Raw genomic sequence first — 17,557 nt, forward strand, 5'->3', positions numbered from 1 at the left:
CCACTAGGGACAACTGAAGAGATGTGTCCACTCAATAGTGCTCTTAAGGACTGTTTTTTTTTCAAAACACGAGTGAACCCTCCTGTCATTATCAGTGTGCTGTTTATCCAGTTTTGTTACCGAATACTTCTTTCGTGGAAATACATTTAATCAGGAGCACTCGTCAAGCAGAGAGGAATCCAAATGCAGAAATAAGAGATGCTATTCTGTGTCGCCCACACCATGCAGCCTGACGGTTTCGGCGAATACAATTGGTTAACTGCGTTTCACCTGAGAGAAATACTTTACTTTCACATTGGGGGAAGATTCGACAAGAAATAGGGTACAGTAGTGCCCATCATAGACATGTCTATGGTGCCCATCACAGGAGAGGACCACACGAAGGCAGCGACCGGCGGAAACAATGGTGACGAATCTGCGAACCCATGTGATGAATTAACGATTGCTGGGCCACACTAAATGTGTGGGCATAGCGGTTGGATATCTATTGAGGGACTAGTCTCGGATGGAGGGAGAAAGAAAACGACTGTCAGCTTCATGCTCTGCGCAGAAAATGAGTAAGCCTACCGAAATGGCAAAAAAATAACCGTAAAACGCACGGATGACCAAAAGGCGTTTAAGGTAGAGTATCTTCACATTTGCGCGTTGCTGACGAGATGGTAGCTCAACCTGCTATGGAGAATTTGACAGTAAGGTCTCACGGGATGCTCTGAGTGCTGCCTTTTGTTGGTTTTGTAAAAGATAAATAGCCTATGCTGATGTCAGGTACTACCGCATCGAAAGTGTCACCCAACTGATACACTTTAAATTGGGCAACTTGTAGCGCTACGTTATATTAACTTGTAGATTTCGAGAAACATTAAGTCGGTGGTATCTTTTGGCAAGTTGTCACATTATTATGGATTTGGGTTAATCTGCTTAATGTAGGCGACATAACATTAAAGGACTGCGTGTAGCCTACTCAGGGTTATGATTTATCGCGTCTTTCACGGCGAACCGCAGGCTGTAAATATGTTTGCATCGCTGTGATCAGCCTGTCAAACTGAGGTGAAATGCAAAGCGATATCGCCAGGAAGCGCTCCTATCATGCACGTAACAAAAACGGATGTTCCGTGGTATGTACTGTGAACTACTTCTGCGGATCCCAGACGCTAACCATGTCAAGGCTGCGCAAAAAAGCCTGTGTGGCTCTCTTCTTGTTCACGCTGTTCATTTTCGGCACTATGATGGGCTTGAGAACCCTCAAACCCAGCGACGGCTTCTCGGACCTAGCACCCGGAATGGACCTGGTGCCGTTCGTGGGCGAGAGGGCGGAGAGGCGACAAGTTGCAAACGATGTCCTGGCGTCTGCGGGTCAGAGTCGTTTCCCCAGCGACACCAAAGTAGTCTTCTCGAACTCTGGACCCGAGAAAAGTATTTTTTATGACATTCACATATTTTATTACTTGTGGTACGGCACGCCACAGATGGACGGAAACTACATCCACTGGGACCACGTACTTGTGCCTCACTGGGACCCCAAAATCGCTGCCAGTCACCCCAAAGGGAAGCATACTCCTCCGGAGGACATTGCCTCGAGTTTCTATCCCGAACTGGGACCTTACAGCTCCAGGGATCCTGAGGTTATTGAGTCCCACATGTCGCAGATTGAAACAGCCGCTGCAGGTAGGTTTATGCCCTGGTGAAAGGCTGCCACAGAACATTTACAGGGCATAGATTCAATTAATGTACAGTAAAAAAGAAAGTGTTACACTTTGTCAGGACGAGGTTAAGCCATTGGAGATATGACAAATGTTTATATATCATCACTGATAATCACATGATAGAATTCATTTTCGTTTGCACCTTTCCATAAACTGTAGCCTAAAAGATATCGGTTTGCTATCAAATGTGCTGAATCCTATGTTTTCCTGACATAACTCTTAACTGAACTGTGTGGAAGATCTGATATTCAGACATCCTCAGAGACCAAATTACCAAAGGAGTGATCAAGACTGTTTCACATTTTAAATTGAAACATCAGGTGTTTCTACACAATATGTAATCTGCAGAATAGAATGAACAAGGTCTCCTTGTAATGACACAATACTGTATGGACATTAATCCAGTGGTCACCAGGCAGCACCACACACAAATTGCACTAGAGATAGAACATTAGAATGCGTACATCTGTCTAGCCTGCAAATTGCTCCTGTGCTCCAGTCTCTCAACTGGCAGAACTGGGTTCTCTCATGGGTTCAATACTCAAGGAGCACCCACACACTGATGGAAATGTGCTGAACGTTTCTTTGAAGTAAAATGTCCTCTAAATAGATGCATGTAACCGCCATTTAAATGTTCTCTAAGTTGCTTTGGAGTAGAGTGCTTACATAAATAAATACATGTGGATGTAATTGACATTGACATTGAGGCAGTGTAATACAATTTTCCTTTGGGAATCAATAAAGTACTTCACCTCCTACATAACTACCTACCTACCTACCTACCTAACTACATTGCTTTGGAGTAGACTGTATGTTACATTAATAAATGTAGTCTAAATTGCTATGGAATAGAATGTCTGAATAAATGTGAATGTTATTCAAATATACTCTTAAGTTGCTAAGTTAGAGTGTCTAAATGAACACATGAAACTTGTATTTGACATTGACTGAGGCAGTGATCCCTTGCATGCCCCTGCAGGGGTGGTGGTGCTGTCCTGGTACCCACCCGGCGTGGGCGACGACCACGGCGAGCCCTCCGAGGACCTGGTGCCTGCAGTCATGGACGCCGCCCATCGGCACCGTATCAAGGTAACTGGTGAGAGACGTTTGTATCCTGTCCGGTTTGTACTGCTTGTGCATCACTGCGATGTTACACACTGATGAAAATGGATATCTGTACTGTACTTCACTGTACTGTAAGACGTTTTGGAGAACAGCGTCTGTTAAATGACTAAATGTAGAGGTCACATTGTAAACAGTGACTTTTTTTATGCAGCCCACCAGCACCGTGTGAAGGTAACCGGTGAGAGATGATTGTATTCGATCATAAACGCTTGGACATCGACCTGATGTACTTAAGGGAAGCATTTTGCAGTTTGGTTGTTCAGCAGACATCCTGCTCATTCAAAGTCAGAACTGTACCTCTGGGGATATTAGTCCCATGACCTTGCACCTGAGGACAAGAATCCCTTTAAGTAAAGGATGATGTACAGCCCGGCAGTCATGACAGAAAAATAAATCCCAACCGGACGGGCAGGTCCCCAATGTTCAGTAGAGCGTTCACTATCAAAGAATTTTTGGATTTACAAATGTTCAGATGGTCCATTCAATTCACTGGAATATCCCACAGCATTCTGAAGAGCTGTATCATATAATTAGTGTGCTTGCCCGAAGGGAAGCACACTATTGTTCTTCGTTTTTTACTATTTTTTTTATTCTAGTAGTTTTTCTTGCAGCTAACTACTCCTCGCCCGATTGAGATAGAGACGCCGTTCAAACACCAAAACGTCCGGCCCGATCCGGTGCAAGCTGCTATGACTTTTCGTGGCGGTACTCCTTGCCACTCCTTTTTTATTCCTCTTTTTCCATCACCTTTTTTCTCCATAGACTTGCATGGCAGAACTTTGAGGCATTATGACATCATAATAGGCTCATTAAACTGGCTTGCACCTGTGATTCACTGACAACTCTCACTGACACCTGCGCACGGTTCCTCTTCTCTCTCTGTCCCTCTCCATTCAACTGTATAACTAGGAATATTAAGAGACACCTTCCATACCAGGGCTCTACTCACTCATGCATACTCACTCATGTTTACTCACTCGTGCATACTCACTCATGCATACTCACTCGTGCATACTCACTCATGCATACTTACTCATGCATACTCACTCATGTTTACTCACTCATGTTTACTCACTCATGCGTACTCACTCATGCGTACTCACTCATGCTTACTCACTCATGCATACTCACTCATGCATACTCACTCATGTTTACTCACTCGTGCATACTCACTCATGCATACTCACTCATGCATACTCACTCGTGCATACTCACTCATGTTTACTCACTCATGCATACTCACTCATGCATACTCATTTGTGCATACTCATTTGTGCATGCTCATCCAGCAGGGAGAGCTGGAGAGCTGACACCTGCCCCAATTCCAAGGCACTTGTTCTCTCGGTCATGGCCGCAACAGAGCAAGCACACTCTCGCAGTTCGTTCACGAAACGCATTCTAGTTTATTTATATTAACTTCAGCTTCAGCATGGACCCTTTGCACTACACATTTTCCCCTTAATCTGTTGGTATATGGTAGCCAACACCTGCCAAATCCCTGCAAAAATCTACGTGGTATTACCTTACAAATCTCTTTAAGACATTTTGTATAATTCTGTTGCTATCACTTGTTAAAGGCTTTCCTACCTTAGGCACTTTAGTTTAATGTTTCTTATGTTTCTCCAATTATAAGCCATACAACAGTGTGATATCATTTGGAGATGAAGATTTATGGGAAAGAGGAACTAACAGCGTTTGGTGACTGGGTGTGTGGCTGTATCAGGAATACAAGCATTGCATCAACCGCTTTCACAACAGGAGTTACTGAGCAAAGCCGATTAGTCACCACAGAACAGTCAAGAAATTAAAGGTGAAGGTGAGAGGGTCTGCCACACACACACACACACACACACACACACACACACACACACACACACACACACACACGTGTGTGGGCATGTGTATGTGTGTGGTGTGTGTGATTTATGTGACTCCAGCAGCACAATGTGGCAAGCAGCTTCTCAGGGGATTTGTGTACAGCAAAGGGGTTATTTTTTATTTCTACCCTCCATCTTCCTTCCTGCATTATTCATGGTGCGCATAGGGGTGTATGTTTCTCTCACATGCTCACGCCACAGCTTTTAGAGGTTTTAATCTTTTCACACTGACAGGTCAGGAGATTGGCCCCAGCTCTGAGTTCACATCAAGCCCATACACAGTGCCACTCCGCAAGAAGGGAAGGAAGGAAGACACTCATTTGATTTCAGTAGTAATCATGCAGCAGTAGGTGGCACGCAACAAATACAACCAAACCTATTTTCTGACAGCGCAGCTCATTTTCACTGATATCACCACATCAGTCTGGGTCACTCTTGTTCATTCACAAAATGATCAGACCATTGGGCCTCATTCTCGACCTTTTTCTGTAATTCTTCAGAAATGTTTCTTACACGACTTCGCAAAAACAACGTAAGAGAAACGCTTCCGCTGCATTCCCGCACGCTTGAAAATGTGTTCATAAGCAGCCGAAGTCTTCTCAACTGGGTTCCTTCCGATTAGCTTCTTAGATTGATGCGCGTTCTCGTGAAAGTGGATTTGCATACATACACGCCCTGCCAGCTCCTTATTAGGAGACGCAATTTTAGAAACGTGTGCTGTCGCAATCTCCCGAATCCACCTCGTAACAGGTGTTCATTAATAAGGTGGAGATATTGTATAACGTTGAACGTCCAAAGTCCGTAAAACACATTTAAGCAGTCACTTTCTTTTTTTTTTATCGAAAAATAGGCACCATAGGTGTGAAGACCGGTCCCAAGTACGAGTATAAATTGTAGTCCGTCCTGTCCTTCAAAATAGCCACCATAGGGGTGAAGACTGGCCACCAGTAGTAGTATAAATTGCAATAAATGCAGCTTAGTGTTTATTTATTTATTCACTTACATTTGCAGTGTTCATGTCATTCACAATCAGTCTCTTAGCAGACGCGGCCTTTGTCCAAAGTGACGTACAAGGGAGAGAACAGTCAAGCTACGAGCATAGACCTAGTGTAACAATAAACACTACCTCGTATAATTGTGACTATAAATGTGAAACGTAATTGTTAATGATACAAATATTCTCGTATTTATTATTATTATCATAATTATTTTAATCCGAGGATGTCTGTAGAGTTGACGTGAACGCAATCACCAACGGGTTCTCACAAATTCGCCCGTTAACCCTTTTACTGTAATACGGAGTTTTTTCAAATGTCATTCCTCAACGCGATTCCTCAAAAAACCACAAGATGGCCCGTGGAATCCAATTTGAGAAGATTCCGGTAGAGTTACGACTGCTATTTCGAGTTCTGAAAGTTGTCTGAAGTTCAGAAGAAAGCACAGAAGAAAAAAATAACGAGAATGCAAATGTTTTCATAAATGTGTCCGAAGTGGAGTTCCTTCTGAAATCCTTCGGAAAGTCTTCCCAACTGCTGTCGAGAATGAGGCCCATTGTGTTCTGGTCACGAGTAACCTTCAAACACACTGAAGTCTCTTGACTTAAGATCTGATTTGAAATATCCTGCAACCATTTTCCTGAAGGTGACCAGAGCACAGAGACACGAGGGAGACTAGTCACAGCACGCTCCCTATTACTCATGCAGAAGTTATTAACACCCTGGTCCAACATGGACTCCCCATATTTGCCGTTGTCCCTGTTGGCGAAGCTGGTGCTGACTCTGCAGCTTTCCCACTGATTGGCACACAGTACAGCCAGCACCATGCTCATATTTCTTGTCAGCCCAAAGGTGCCTTTGCCAAGGGGAGCACTAGCTGATCAGTGAGACATGCAGTGCATAAACACACATTTACACTTACACACACACACACACACACACACACACACACACATTTACACTTACACACACACACACACTCTCCTTCTCTCTCTCTCTTTCTCTCTCTCTTACTTACACACATACACTCTCTCTCTCACACACACACACATACACACACACACACACACACAAACACACACACTCCTTCTTTCTCTCTGTCTCTCTCTCTCTCTCTCACACACACACCCACACAAACGGACTCACACCACCATACACACATGCACCCATACATCACACAAACACATACACAAACACAAAGGGTGGGTGTGCATGTTTTCTGTTGTGTATATATTACAATCCAGAGAGCAGCCAAAGGAGCAGATCTCATTGCACATTTATAAATGGGGCCATGCAGAATGCATGAGGCCGGCCTTGGCCACTGGACTTATGCAACGGTGGCATGATGCTGCCCCCCCGGGGGGCTAATGCACGGACCAGCCATGTCACTAACGCTGGACTGGGCACATAGAGAATGCTCTAGTGAGCTGAGCCCTGTGTGTGTGTGTGTGTGTGTGTGTGTGTGTGTGTGTGTGTGTGTGTGTGTGTTTATGGGTCTGGATTAAAGGGGAATGGTGAGCTGGAGTGAGGGAGGAAAGAAATGAAGAAAGAGAGATGGAGAGAGAGATGAAAAAAAAGTAAACAGAGAATAGGAGAGAGTCGATGAGAGATGGATGACAATACACAAGGAAGAGAAGAGAGGGAGAGATAGATGAAGCAAATGAGAACAAGAGTAATGGAGAGGGGGATGGTGAGAGATGGATGTCAAAAAGCAAGGGAGGCAAAGCAAGAGAGAGAGGGAAGGAGACCTTTTTGTTTGTGTGTAACCACTGTGTGACAAAGAGCTTTTTTGCCACAGGGCCCTTTGTGAAAGGCCCATTTCTGACAGGTTCATCAGGCAGCTTGTCACTGTACAGAAACACTCTGATGCACCCAAGCATCCTTTCACTCTGGCAGTGGCCGCATCTCGGCATGTGTGTGTCTCTCTCTGTCTGTCTGTCTGTCTGTCTGTCTGTCTGTCTGTCTGTCTGTCTGTCTGTCTGTCTGTCTGTCTGTCTGTCTGTCTGTCTGTCTGTCTGTCTGTCTGTGTGTGTGTGTGTGTGTGTGTGTGTGTATATGTGTATATGTGTGTGTGTGTGTGTGTGTGTGTGTGTGTGTCTGCATGAGCAGATAATGTCATTTACCGTTGTTCAAAGAGGCAAGCCATGCTGTGGTAAAGGACACCCGGTCCTGTTTCCCACCACAATGCTGTCTGTCTCTCTGACTCCCATTACTGAAATGCCACAGATCAAACAGGTCGGCCCTGTCTGTACTGGCGGCTCGCGGAGATAAAAAAAGCATCTCCCTGGTATGGTCATAAACATCAATTTTTTTTGGGCCAGTCGAAGAAAATGACACCTTCACCTACCAAACAAACTACTAACAGTGAACATCCATGCTTGAGTTCCTGACTGCAGTGGCTGGTTGTGAGGTAGGAAGGCGGATGTGAGGTTTTAGCTTGTAAGCCTTTGAGCAAAATTACAAAGAGCTAATAGGAAGCATCTCTTCTCCCTGTTATATTTCACGCTCCATAAGCACCCCCCACCCCCCGCCCCTCGCTTCTGCTCCCTACCCCCACCCCCACCCCCTCATCCCCAAAGGCATAATGGGCTGATGACAGTCCTGGCGAACTACCTGTTCCTGTGGTGCAGTCAGCAGCAAATAAACAAAACGCTCTCCTCCTCCTCCTCACTCTCTCTCTCTCTCCTTCGTTCTCTTTCCTTCTCTCCCACTCTTTCTGCCCTTCGCTCTCTCTTTCTTTCTTTCTTTCTCTCTCTCTGCTTCTGTGCTTTCTGTCACAGAAATGTGAGTGGGAGTTGTGAGGATATGCTGTATGGAGGGGAGAGAGGAAGGGTGTGTGTTGGGGGATCAACAATATTCCACCTCCCGGGCCTTCAGCAATTTCAAACCACCAGTGACAAACTGACACTCGAAGAGGGGTCGGGGTGGTTGTGGTGGGGTGCCGAAACACGACGTCACCATGGCAACTGTTTATGAAGCTCTCGGTTCAGCAGCTCTGCGTATACTGCGCCTGCCTGCCTGCCTGCTGAAATGAGGGAACGAGAGAAGAGCGGGTGGGTGTTTTCAGGCCGCGTTCCTTCTTTCGCTCGCTCACTCATCCGCACTCTCCTCTCCTCTGCTCTTCACTCCCTCCTTTTTTTTCACCACCACCGCCACCACCACATTCACTGCCCGACAGCTCAATCAAGCGTTTCATTGTCGGCAAGCTGAAGTGGACCTTTCGACTGGCCCCACGGTGGCGGCAAAAAAAAAAAAAACAACAACACATTTATTTTTTTTAAATCAGCCTCCAGGCTCCAAGGTGCAGAACGGAGAACACACACCACCCCTCTCTCAACTGTGAGAGCTGTCATGGTGTTATGTATGATGTGCACAGCCAAGCTCTCAGCCCTCCTGTGTATCCATAAAGCTTTTCACAGCTCAAGAAGAAGATTACGGTGCCATGGCTCTGGTCCAAAGCCTCATCTCCTTGAAGGCTATGAAGAAGGATGACCACTGCTGCAGGGACGGGAGACTGTATTCCTTGTGCTAGTGACATCTTTGGATTGTTTCAAGCATGTGCTCAGTGGAAGTGTGACTTGTTCATTACGCCGGTGAATACCTGCTGCTGATTCTCACAGCATTAACTGTGCGTTACAGTCCAGCTGTGGTGTCAGGTTACAAAATAACAGCTAGTCAAACGGATATATAGTTTTGTGTTTGTTTTATTCAGTGTGGGATAAAGTGCCTTAACTCTGAGCCACTGGGCATTATGAACAGACCCCAGATCAGGTCTGTTGGCTTATTGACACCTGAGAAAATTAAGGCAGAAACCTATTTTAAGACTAGCCGGCAAGTCACCTCTCGTCTCGTTTCCTGGCCAGTGCCCTTACACACAAGCTGACCCGATCGATCCGACGGCATCGACCGCGCCCCCACCCTCACCCTGAAATAACTCCTCCGCTGCAGAGAGAGAGAGAGAGTGAGAAGACACCTGGCGCCTGACATTTGTGGCTTTCTCACACAATTAGTGGTGCGGCTGGCAAAATGGTCCTCTAAGTCCACTCTGAGTGGCGGGCAGCAGTGGTGTCCGCTTCCAGTGTCCGACCCTTTGCAGGCTCCGTTGGCGCAGAAAAGGTCACTCAGCCAGTGACGGTGACAGATGGTGCCCTTGTTTGCGGCCCAGATAGTGGCAGAGGTTGTGACGGCTTTGGCCCTGATCTGGCATGGAGTCTGGGCTGACGTCCACAGCTGAGAGGACAACAAACTGATAAAGGCTTCACTTCAAAGCTGGACGTCTTAACACCTTAAATATTGTTGATTTAACCAAAAAATGATTAGCTGTAAGACAGGCAAAGGAAATATCTTAATTATAGTTACGTCACTTCCTAGGAAGCAGCCAAATAAATGCTGTATATTCAGTCACATTATCTTCAGTCACTAAAGGTTAAAATGTCTGCTAACTGAGCCACTCTTAAATGCCAACATGCACATTATTTATTCTTTCGAAGGGTAAACTGATTACCTCGACAGGTAATGTGATGCTGTGAAATAATGAACCGGAATAATGCATTGACTAATGTTTCATTAACTAAGTACCTTAGAGCCTCTCCCCTGCTCTCTCTCCCCACAGGTAGCGCTCCACACCCGGCTGTAGAGAATAATGCATCTGTTTCATTAACTAAGTACATTAAAGCCTGTCGTCTTGATCTCCCCCCCACAGGTGGCGTTCCACATCCAGCCGTACAAGGGACGGACAGACCTCAGCATGCATGACAACATTAAATACATCATTGACAAGTAGGTTCGTTTTTTTTCCCTAGTTTATGTAGCTCCACTGGTTAAATGACTGATAGCGCAAGGTGCTAACAAAGTCATGGGCCTGGCACACTGGGAGAATACATCCTGGTAAACATACATACCTACACTGTGCTGTACTATGCTAGTCACTTTGGATAAAAGCATCTGTGAAATGAACAGACGTAAATGTAAATGCTGTAAAGCCTGCCCAGACAGAGCACATATTAAAGATCTGTCACCGAGCTAACCCACAGACACCAGGGCTTAGAACTCCCCCGCTCTCTATATCGCTGTCCACCTACGTTTGATCCTAGTAGACCTGGGAGTGACACACGAGCCAGCTTTATCTCGCCACAAAGTACAGCAGACACAGGTGCCTGAAATAGACTAAAAAGTCAACATCGACTTTTGTTTAAATATGTATGAGGCAGAAGGTCACCATGGCCTTGATGCGGTCGATGTGAACTTCCACCGAGAGTATTACAGATAGGGGTTGACGGGCGGTGGCAAATTTGATAACCTGTCAGCCGAGTTTTTTAAATGTCCCTGTGTTTGGGAAAACGTCTGCGAACGGTACAGGGATCATTATTATTTCTTAAATGACACTGTAGGGGGAACATCCTTGTAGGCAGATCTGACATATCAACCTTGAAACGTTGGCCAAGGTCTGTAGAGCACACGGAGAGGCTAATTGACGGTCGTTGTGCTAAGCGAAGTATGACACTGAAGATAGATCCCTGCACGGTGAGCTGAATCGGTTTCTCGGGCACGCATTAGAACTACTAGTGCCAGCTCTCATCTATCCCACTGGCTCAGCCATCTGCCTATGGGAAGATCTGGACGGAGATGAAAACATTACATGCTACTGTGCACTGATCTGCAATGAAAACATAACAACCATATTCTGGTTTCCCTTGTTAGTGTGTGCACTTGTCAAATGATGTCTTTGGTGATGATTGAAAGCATATGTTTAATGTAAGACTGCTTTTTTTTTACAATACGTTTGAGAGTCATATTTAACAATGATCCTTTTTCAGTCCTTTAGTTTATTCGTACTTAAGCAATATAATATATAACCTTACCTTACCTTCATAACCGTTCATTTTGATTTTATACATTATAATTGAATCGAATTGGCCATTCATGTATCTTTTTTTAATGCAAAATCACTCCCCCTAGGTATGGTAATCATGGAGCCTTCTACAGATTCAAGTCCGACACAGGGAAAGTTCTGCCTCTCTTCTACGTCTATGACTCGTACCTGACCCCTCCAGAGGCCTGGGCTGACCTTTTGACCTCCAGTGGGGCCCACAGCCTGCGGGGCACCCCTTATGACGGGGTCTTCGTCGCCCTCATCGTGGAGGAGCGCCACAAGCATGACATCCTGGCCGGGGGCTTCGACGGCATGTACACCTACTTCGCCTCCAACGGCTTCTCCTTCGGCTCCTCGCACCAGAACTGGAAGGCCATCAAGGCCTTCTGCGACGGCAACAACCTGCTGTTCGTGCCCAGTGCCGGGCCGGGCTACGCGGACACTGCGGTGCGGCCGTGGAACAACCACAACACCCGGAACCGGGTCAACGGGCGCTACTACGAGACGTCCCTGCAGGCCGCCCTGTCGGTGAGGCCGGAGGTCATCACCATCACGTCCTTCAACGAGTGGCACGAGGGTACGCAGATTGAGAGATCTGTGCCCAAGAAGACGGTCACGCGGCTTTATCTGGACTACAAGCCCCATAATGCCGATCTCTACCTGGACATCACCAGGAGGTGGGCAGAACAGTTTAGCAAAGAGAAGGAGCAGTGGCTCATGTGATTGTTGTGCCCGTGCCGTTTGGTGAAGTGCATTGTGAGTGTCTGTGCAGAGTGCTGTACATGGCGTGTGTATCTTGTGGCGTTCCTCTAAGATCGACTGAACAGTGATTGCAAAACTATGTCACCTTATCTTGCGGTGATGGACTTTATTTGCCATCTATTTCATCTAGGCAGCTCTTCAACCCAAGGACAGTTACATGTCTAATGCACTTCTGTACTCTGCTGTAGACAGCCAGTCGCTAAAATGAGCTAGAATAAGGGGTTGCCTCTCTCTGTCTGGGTTGTTGCATAATGCTAATAGCTTTCTGTTCAGAACGCACACTCACACAACCACCATTTTATAATACTACACAACAAACTGCATCACCTACTGTACACTCGGCCTCCACACAGTAATCAGTGTTATCTATGGCCTGCGTTTAGCTGGAGTATCATCATTACGTGTCATATCTCTGGTGTGAAGAAGAGTTATTTTGTTCACTGGATGGACAGATACACAATAATGGAATTGAATACATTCTGTGGTTTTAAGTCCTGGAACATTTTTTTCTTGACATTTTACTGTAACTACATGTTTTACAATTTGTAGTAAGGTATTCATTACCAAAATAAATCATGTGTGAAGTCAAAATTAAAATGCCCTGCAATAGTTGAAATTGAGCAAAAACATACCACCATTATTTTCCCCCTAAGTACTCGAATATCCATTTGCCTGTATAATGCATGTTTTATCTCATAATCTAAACACATGAGTGATGTTGGTCAGGATGTTGACAGGACCCTGAGAAACTAATTTCCTTTCCCCCCCTGTGGTGCAGTCTGTTGGATGATGGAGATCAGGTCATGTATTCATCCAGCGAGAGTTATTAATCACAATCTGGTAGGTTGGCATTTGGCTGCAGTGGCGCTACACGTGGAGTGACTGATTGCCAGTGCTGTCACAGCAGTTTGGGAATGGGCAGCTTCTGTCTGTGCGCAAGCACACACACACGCACACACACACACACGCACACACACACGCACACACGCACAGACGCACACACGCACACACGCACACATGCACACACGCACACAATAAAATCCCAGCCCACTAAAAGACTGTGTTCCCCTTTGAGATGCAACTCAAACATGACTGGGTCATGCCTTCATTGCTGCCTCAGTATCACTCCCAGTTGTGTGTGTGTGTGTGTTTCGAGGAGTGGGGGGGGGGGGGGTACGTTTATGGACGCCGGGGGAGAAGCAGCAGTGCTTGTTGTTATTGTCCTGTCCACTGGAGCGCCCACGGCCCTCTGCAGCTGTGCTCACTTTAAACACTCAGGTCAGTCTGGAAGCAGCGGAGCAGCGAAGATCCTTCAGGACAGTGGAATGCCACCCTCCCCCTACACAGAGCCCCCTCACCCTCTCCCCCTCCCCCTACACAGAGCCCCCTCATCCCCTCATCCACTCACCCTCCGCCCTACACAGAGCCCCCTCATCCCCTCATCCACTCACCCCCTCATCCACTCACCCTCCGCCCTACACAGAGCCCCCTCATCCCCTCATCCACTCACCCCCTCATCCACTCACCCTCCCCCCTACACAGAGCCCCCTCATCCCCTCATCCACTCACCCTCCGCCCTACACAGAGCCCCCTCATCCCCTCATCCACTCACCCCCTCATCCACTCACCCTCCGCCCTACACAGAGCCCCCTCATCCACTCTCCCGCCTGCCCGCACGCTCGCCCATCAGCCTTTGACACCAGACGTGGCGGCGGAGGGCATGTCAGCCCCCAGACGCCCTTGTTGCACACACCCGCTCCGTTCCATTGGACACAGATCATGGTGAAAGAATATGGGGGGTGGTGAAGTTTGGGGGGGGGGGGGTGGTGAAGTTTGGGGGGGGGAGCTCCGTGATGAGATGGGAGTAGAGATGGACAAAGATGGGAAGCGACAGACGAGGCAGTGCGAGAAGGGCGAAGCAGTCTTGCTCTCTCTGAACGCAACGTTCACGCCTGAACTCCACTTCATCCCGCATTGTCCTCGCTCAGGCTGACAGGAGACACATCAGTTAGACACGTCCATCAAAAGCACGACGGAGAGTGGGAGTAAAGGGACAGAGTGGGAGAGGGAGAGAGGGAAGTAGAGAAACTCTTTCACTTCCAAAAAAAAACCTTGTAAAAAATACTGTCAAACCTGAAGGCAAGTTCAAAAGGAAAATGTAACTTAAAGGAAAAAAATAAAACGAGTGGTAAAGAAATCTATCTAAATGCAGCTTAGAGGTTCAACGACAAGGAAATGTTTTTTCTCTGAGTTCAAGTGCACTAAAAGCAGCAGTACATTTTGCTTGTTCAATAATGTATTGCAGTTGAAGAGAATGGGGAAAACATTTAAAGAAATTTCCCAAAAAGAGTTTGCCTATGCCACGCACCACAAGGGATTCCTAATGCACTTTCTGGAATCTTGCACAATAACTGGCCATCCCCCATAGCAAAGCCTGAACATTACTCTTGGAACCTAGTCAGCCGCCAAGTATGCATAATTGGGCTTTGTAGAAAAACCTGACAGGGAAAAAGGTTCTTTGCAGCAGGCACATGCCAAACTAATGGCTAATATTTCTTTTGGAGAAAAAAAGGTTTGATGGGGGGTGGGTCTTTTTTTGACACATACTGAATTCATTTAGTGGGTAAAAGTATACCGGTACTCTTGCTTATATTGCACTGCTATTTTATTCTTACTCATTTAACTGGGTAATTTAAATCAGTCAGGGGACTTCTCAAAATCCCACAGCACAACAAGCAGCCAGTTAAAAAAAACACACCATTTGGGTTTATAGGGCAATTTAGGATACCACACTCACTGACTCTTGAGTCAAAGCTTTCTGGAAGGGTTTAAAGTAGTTTTTTTTTTCAGAAACTTGTCACTGCAGCAGCCGGAGCTTGGCAAGCGTGGGGCTTTTGTGCCGTGTCATGCATGCTTTTGCCGGCGCACAGGCGACACCACAGGAAGGTGGAAGATTGCCGAGTCATGCTATTGTGGGGAGCGTTTGCTCGTTCTCGTTCTGCGTTGTGGAGCGCTGAATAGTAAATGGTATACTGTGCTTTATTGCTCTCTCTATCACAAAACAGCAGAGAATAAAACTCAGGGTGAGGCCTGCAAGCTTTCAAACACTCCTGCTAGCCTTACAATTTAAACACGCTGTAGTGTGGGAAAAAGCCACACGGCCAAACAAATAACTAGTGCACAACATCTAACAGAAAGACAGAACAAAATAGACACGAGAGGGAACACAGCATACCTCGGTCGCAGGACGACACACACAAGAAACAGAGGTGAAGCAACACCAGAAGATAAGAGGTTCCTAACGTGGAACAAACACTTACCACCACCCCTGCCCCCTACAACTGCCCCTACAGAGGCGTGGGAAAATAAAAACACACAAAGCAATTGCATGAACTCAAAAGGGACACTCAGGCTGAACCTTATCCAGATGTGCATTGCAAGATGTGTGCCCTAAATGCCCCTATAATAGTATTTCTCAGCCCTCTCTAGAATTATTCAAGTGGGTAAATGTTGCTTTTTCCATTTTGGAATCCAAACAGTAGCTCCATGCTGACAAACCATCTTTCACTTGTATCTTTATTAGCAGGCCAGAAATATTTATCTTAGAGGCTCAGTGAACTTGTCCTTCCAAACATGACAAACTTTTTATCAGCTCTTTCAACAACTCATTCCCTCAAAACAATACCTTGAAGACGGGTTGTGATGTTTATATAATAAATAATCCACTGTGTGTCTCCCAATTATTATATACGTATACACATGTTGCTGTTACCCCATGTGTGCATAATGGTTTTATTAACACATCTGTTTTGCCTTAAAATTACATATTGCTTTGATCTCTTATGAGTATCTGTGATGGATAATTATGTTAAGCAACTGTCACTGTTAGCCATAGTATTAGTAAAATGAAAAATCAGAGTGTTATGTATTGATACAGATAATTATTCATTGATGTACTTTTGTATGCTTTGAGAGAAAAATGTCAAAAGTTCAGTCAAAATCAGTGTGACACTGATGGATTTCTCCAAAGCAAGCGGAAGAGCAGCAGACAGCTGAAATGAGTGGGCAGCCCAGTAAGTCATGGTGGTGTACGTAGACTGCCAAGTAGATTGGAAGAAGTGCATATGCGTGGGGGTGACGAAGTGTGAACTGAGTATAATGATGGCTGACTGAACTCCTCAGAAAAAGGAGGAAGTGGACAAGGTGGTAAATATTAGAAGAGTTATTTGAATTTAGAGGTTGTATTCTATTTTTAGGTGTTAATTCCCAGGTTCTCAACTTATTCAACTTCAACTTCATCCGAAACAAACTCTCCAAAGTGTTCTCTTGACACTGAACTGCAGATCTACTGTTTCGTATGAGTTAGCACTGTGAGCTGCGAATATGGGTTTTAAAAGCTTGTAAACCGAGGGTAAACCGTGTAAAAACAGTATAGAGAGGTGCCGAGGGACAAGCTTCACTGTGTAAAGACAGACAGGGCGGATTGGAACGTGAAGTATAAAACAGTATAGAGAGGTGCCGAGGGACGAGCTTCACTGTGTAAAAGACAGACAGGGCGGATTGGACAGTGAAGTATAAAATGAGAAGAGGCGATGTGGACTGATCGAGGGAGCAGAGGACGCTGCCAAATGCCAGGGCTCCGGTGATGAGTGATGGCTGTGATCTGTTGAAGGGCGACGCACGCTGCTATCACTGCAGTCTGTGCTGTTTTGCAGGTTGAGAGGGAGTTGAGGAGTATCTGCAGTAGTATGCGTACTTCACAAAGGTACCTGTAAAGTATGCCTACTATACGGAGGCAATCTCATTATTGTGGACTGAGATGGTGTGTAGCGGGTTTCTGTAGAGGGGAGAGCAAACTGTGAAGTTTCTGTCAGGATCTATAGTAGACTGTGCGGTTATGTTGGTTGTTTGGATGAGCAGAGGGAGTTGTGAATTATCTGTGGCAGTGGGGATACTACCAAGACGCATTTGTGAAGTATACCTTTATGGGGGTTCTGGACACATGGCAGACTATGCTGCGTTTTTGACAGGGGCCCCAACGATAGCTGAAACCCTCTATGGAGGCACTGGAGTTGTTACAGACTGTGCTGTGGTTTAGTGGGTTGATTGCATGAGGAAAAGGAGCTGTGAAGTGTCTGTCAGGGGTGCTAGCGATAGCTATGGTCCACTGCGGGAACACTGGCATCGATGCAGCTCCTCCTGCCCGATGGTGACGGGCAGGCA

General features: G+C 46.1%; 1 protein-coding gene across 2 annotated transcripts; it reads left to right on the forward strand.

Annotated features, from left to right (window-relative positions):
* Positions 1 to 1,052: 1,052 nt before the first annotated feature.
* Positions 1,053 to 12,295, forward strand: maneal (mannosidase endo-alpha like; the record flags this gene model as incomplete). 2 transcript variants are annotated; one of them, XM_080859754.1, is made up of 4 exons in its annotated part: positions 1,053 to 1,665; positions 2,683 to 2,792; positions 10,403 to 10,479; positions 11,659 to 12,295. In XM_080859754.1, the coding sequence occupies 4 exons, from the start codon at positions 1,053 to 1,055 to the stop codon at positions 12,293 to 12,295; spliced, it is 1,437 nt and encodes a 478-aa protein (XP_080715880.1). The 2 variants fall into 2 exon arrangements, with proteins under 2 accessions (XP_080715880.1, XP_080715881.1); XM_080859755.1 differs by having other exon boundaries at positions 1,158 to 1,665; positions 2,683 to 2,837.
* Between the last annotated feature and the right edge of the window lie 5,262 nt (positions 12,296 to 17,557).

Source organism: Sprattus sprattus (assembly GCF_963457725.1).
Source record: "Sprattus sprattus genome assembly, chromosome: 20".
In the NCBI taxonomy this organism is placed as follows: domain Eukaryota; kingdom Metazoa; phylum Chordata; class Actinopteri; order Clupeiformes; family Clupeidae; genus Sprattus; species Sprattus sprattus.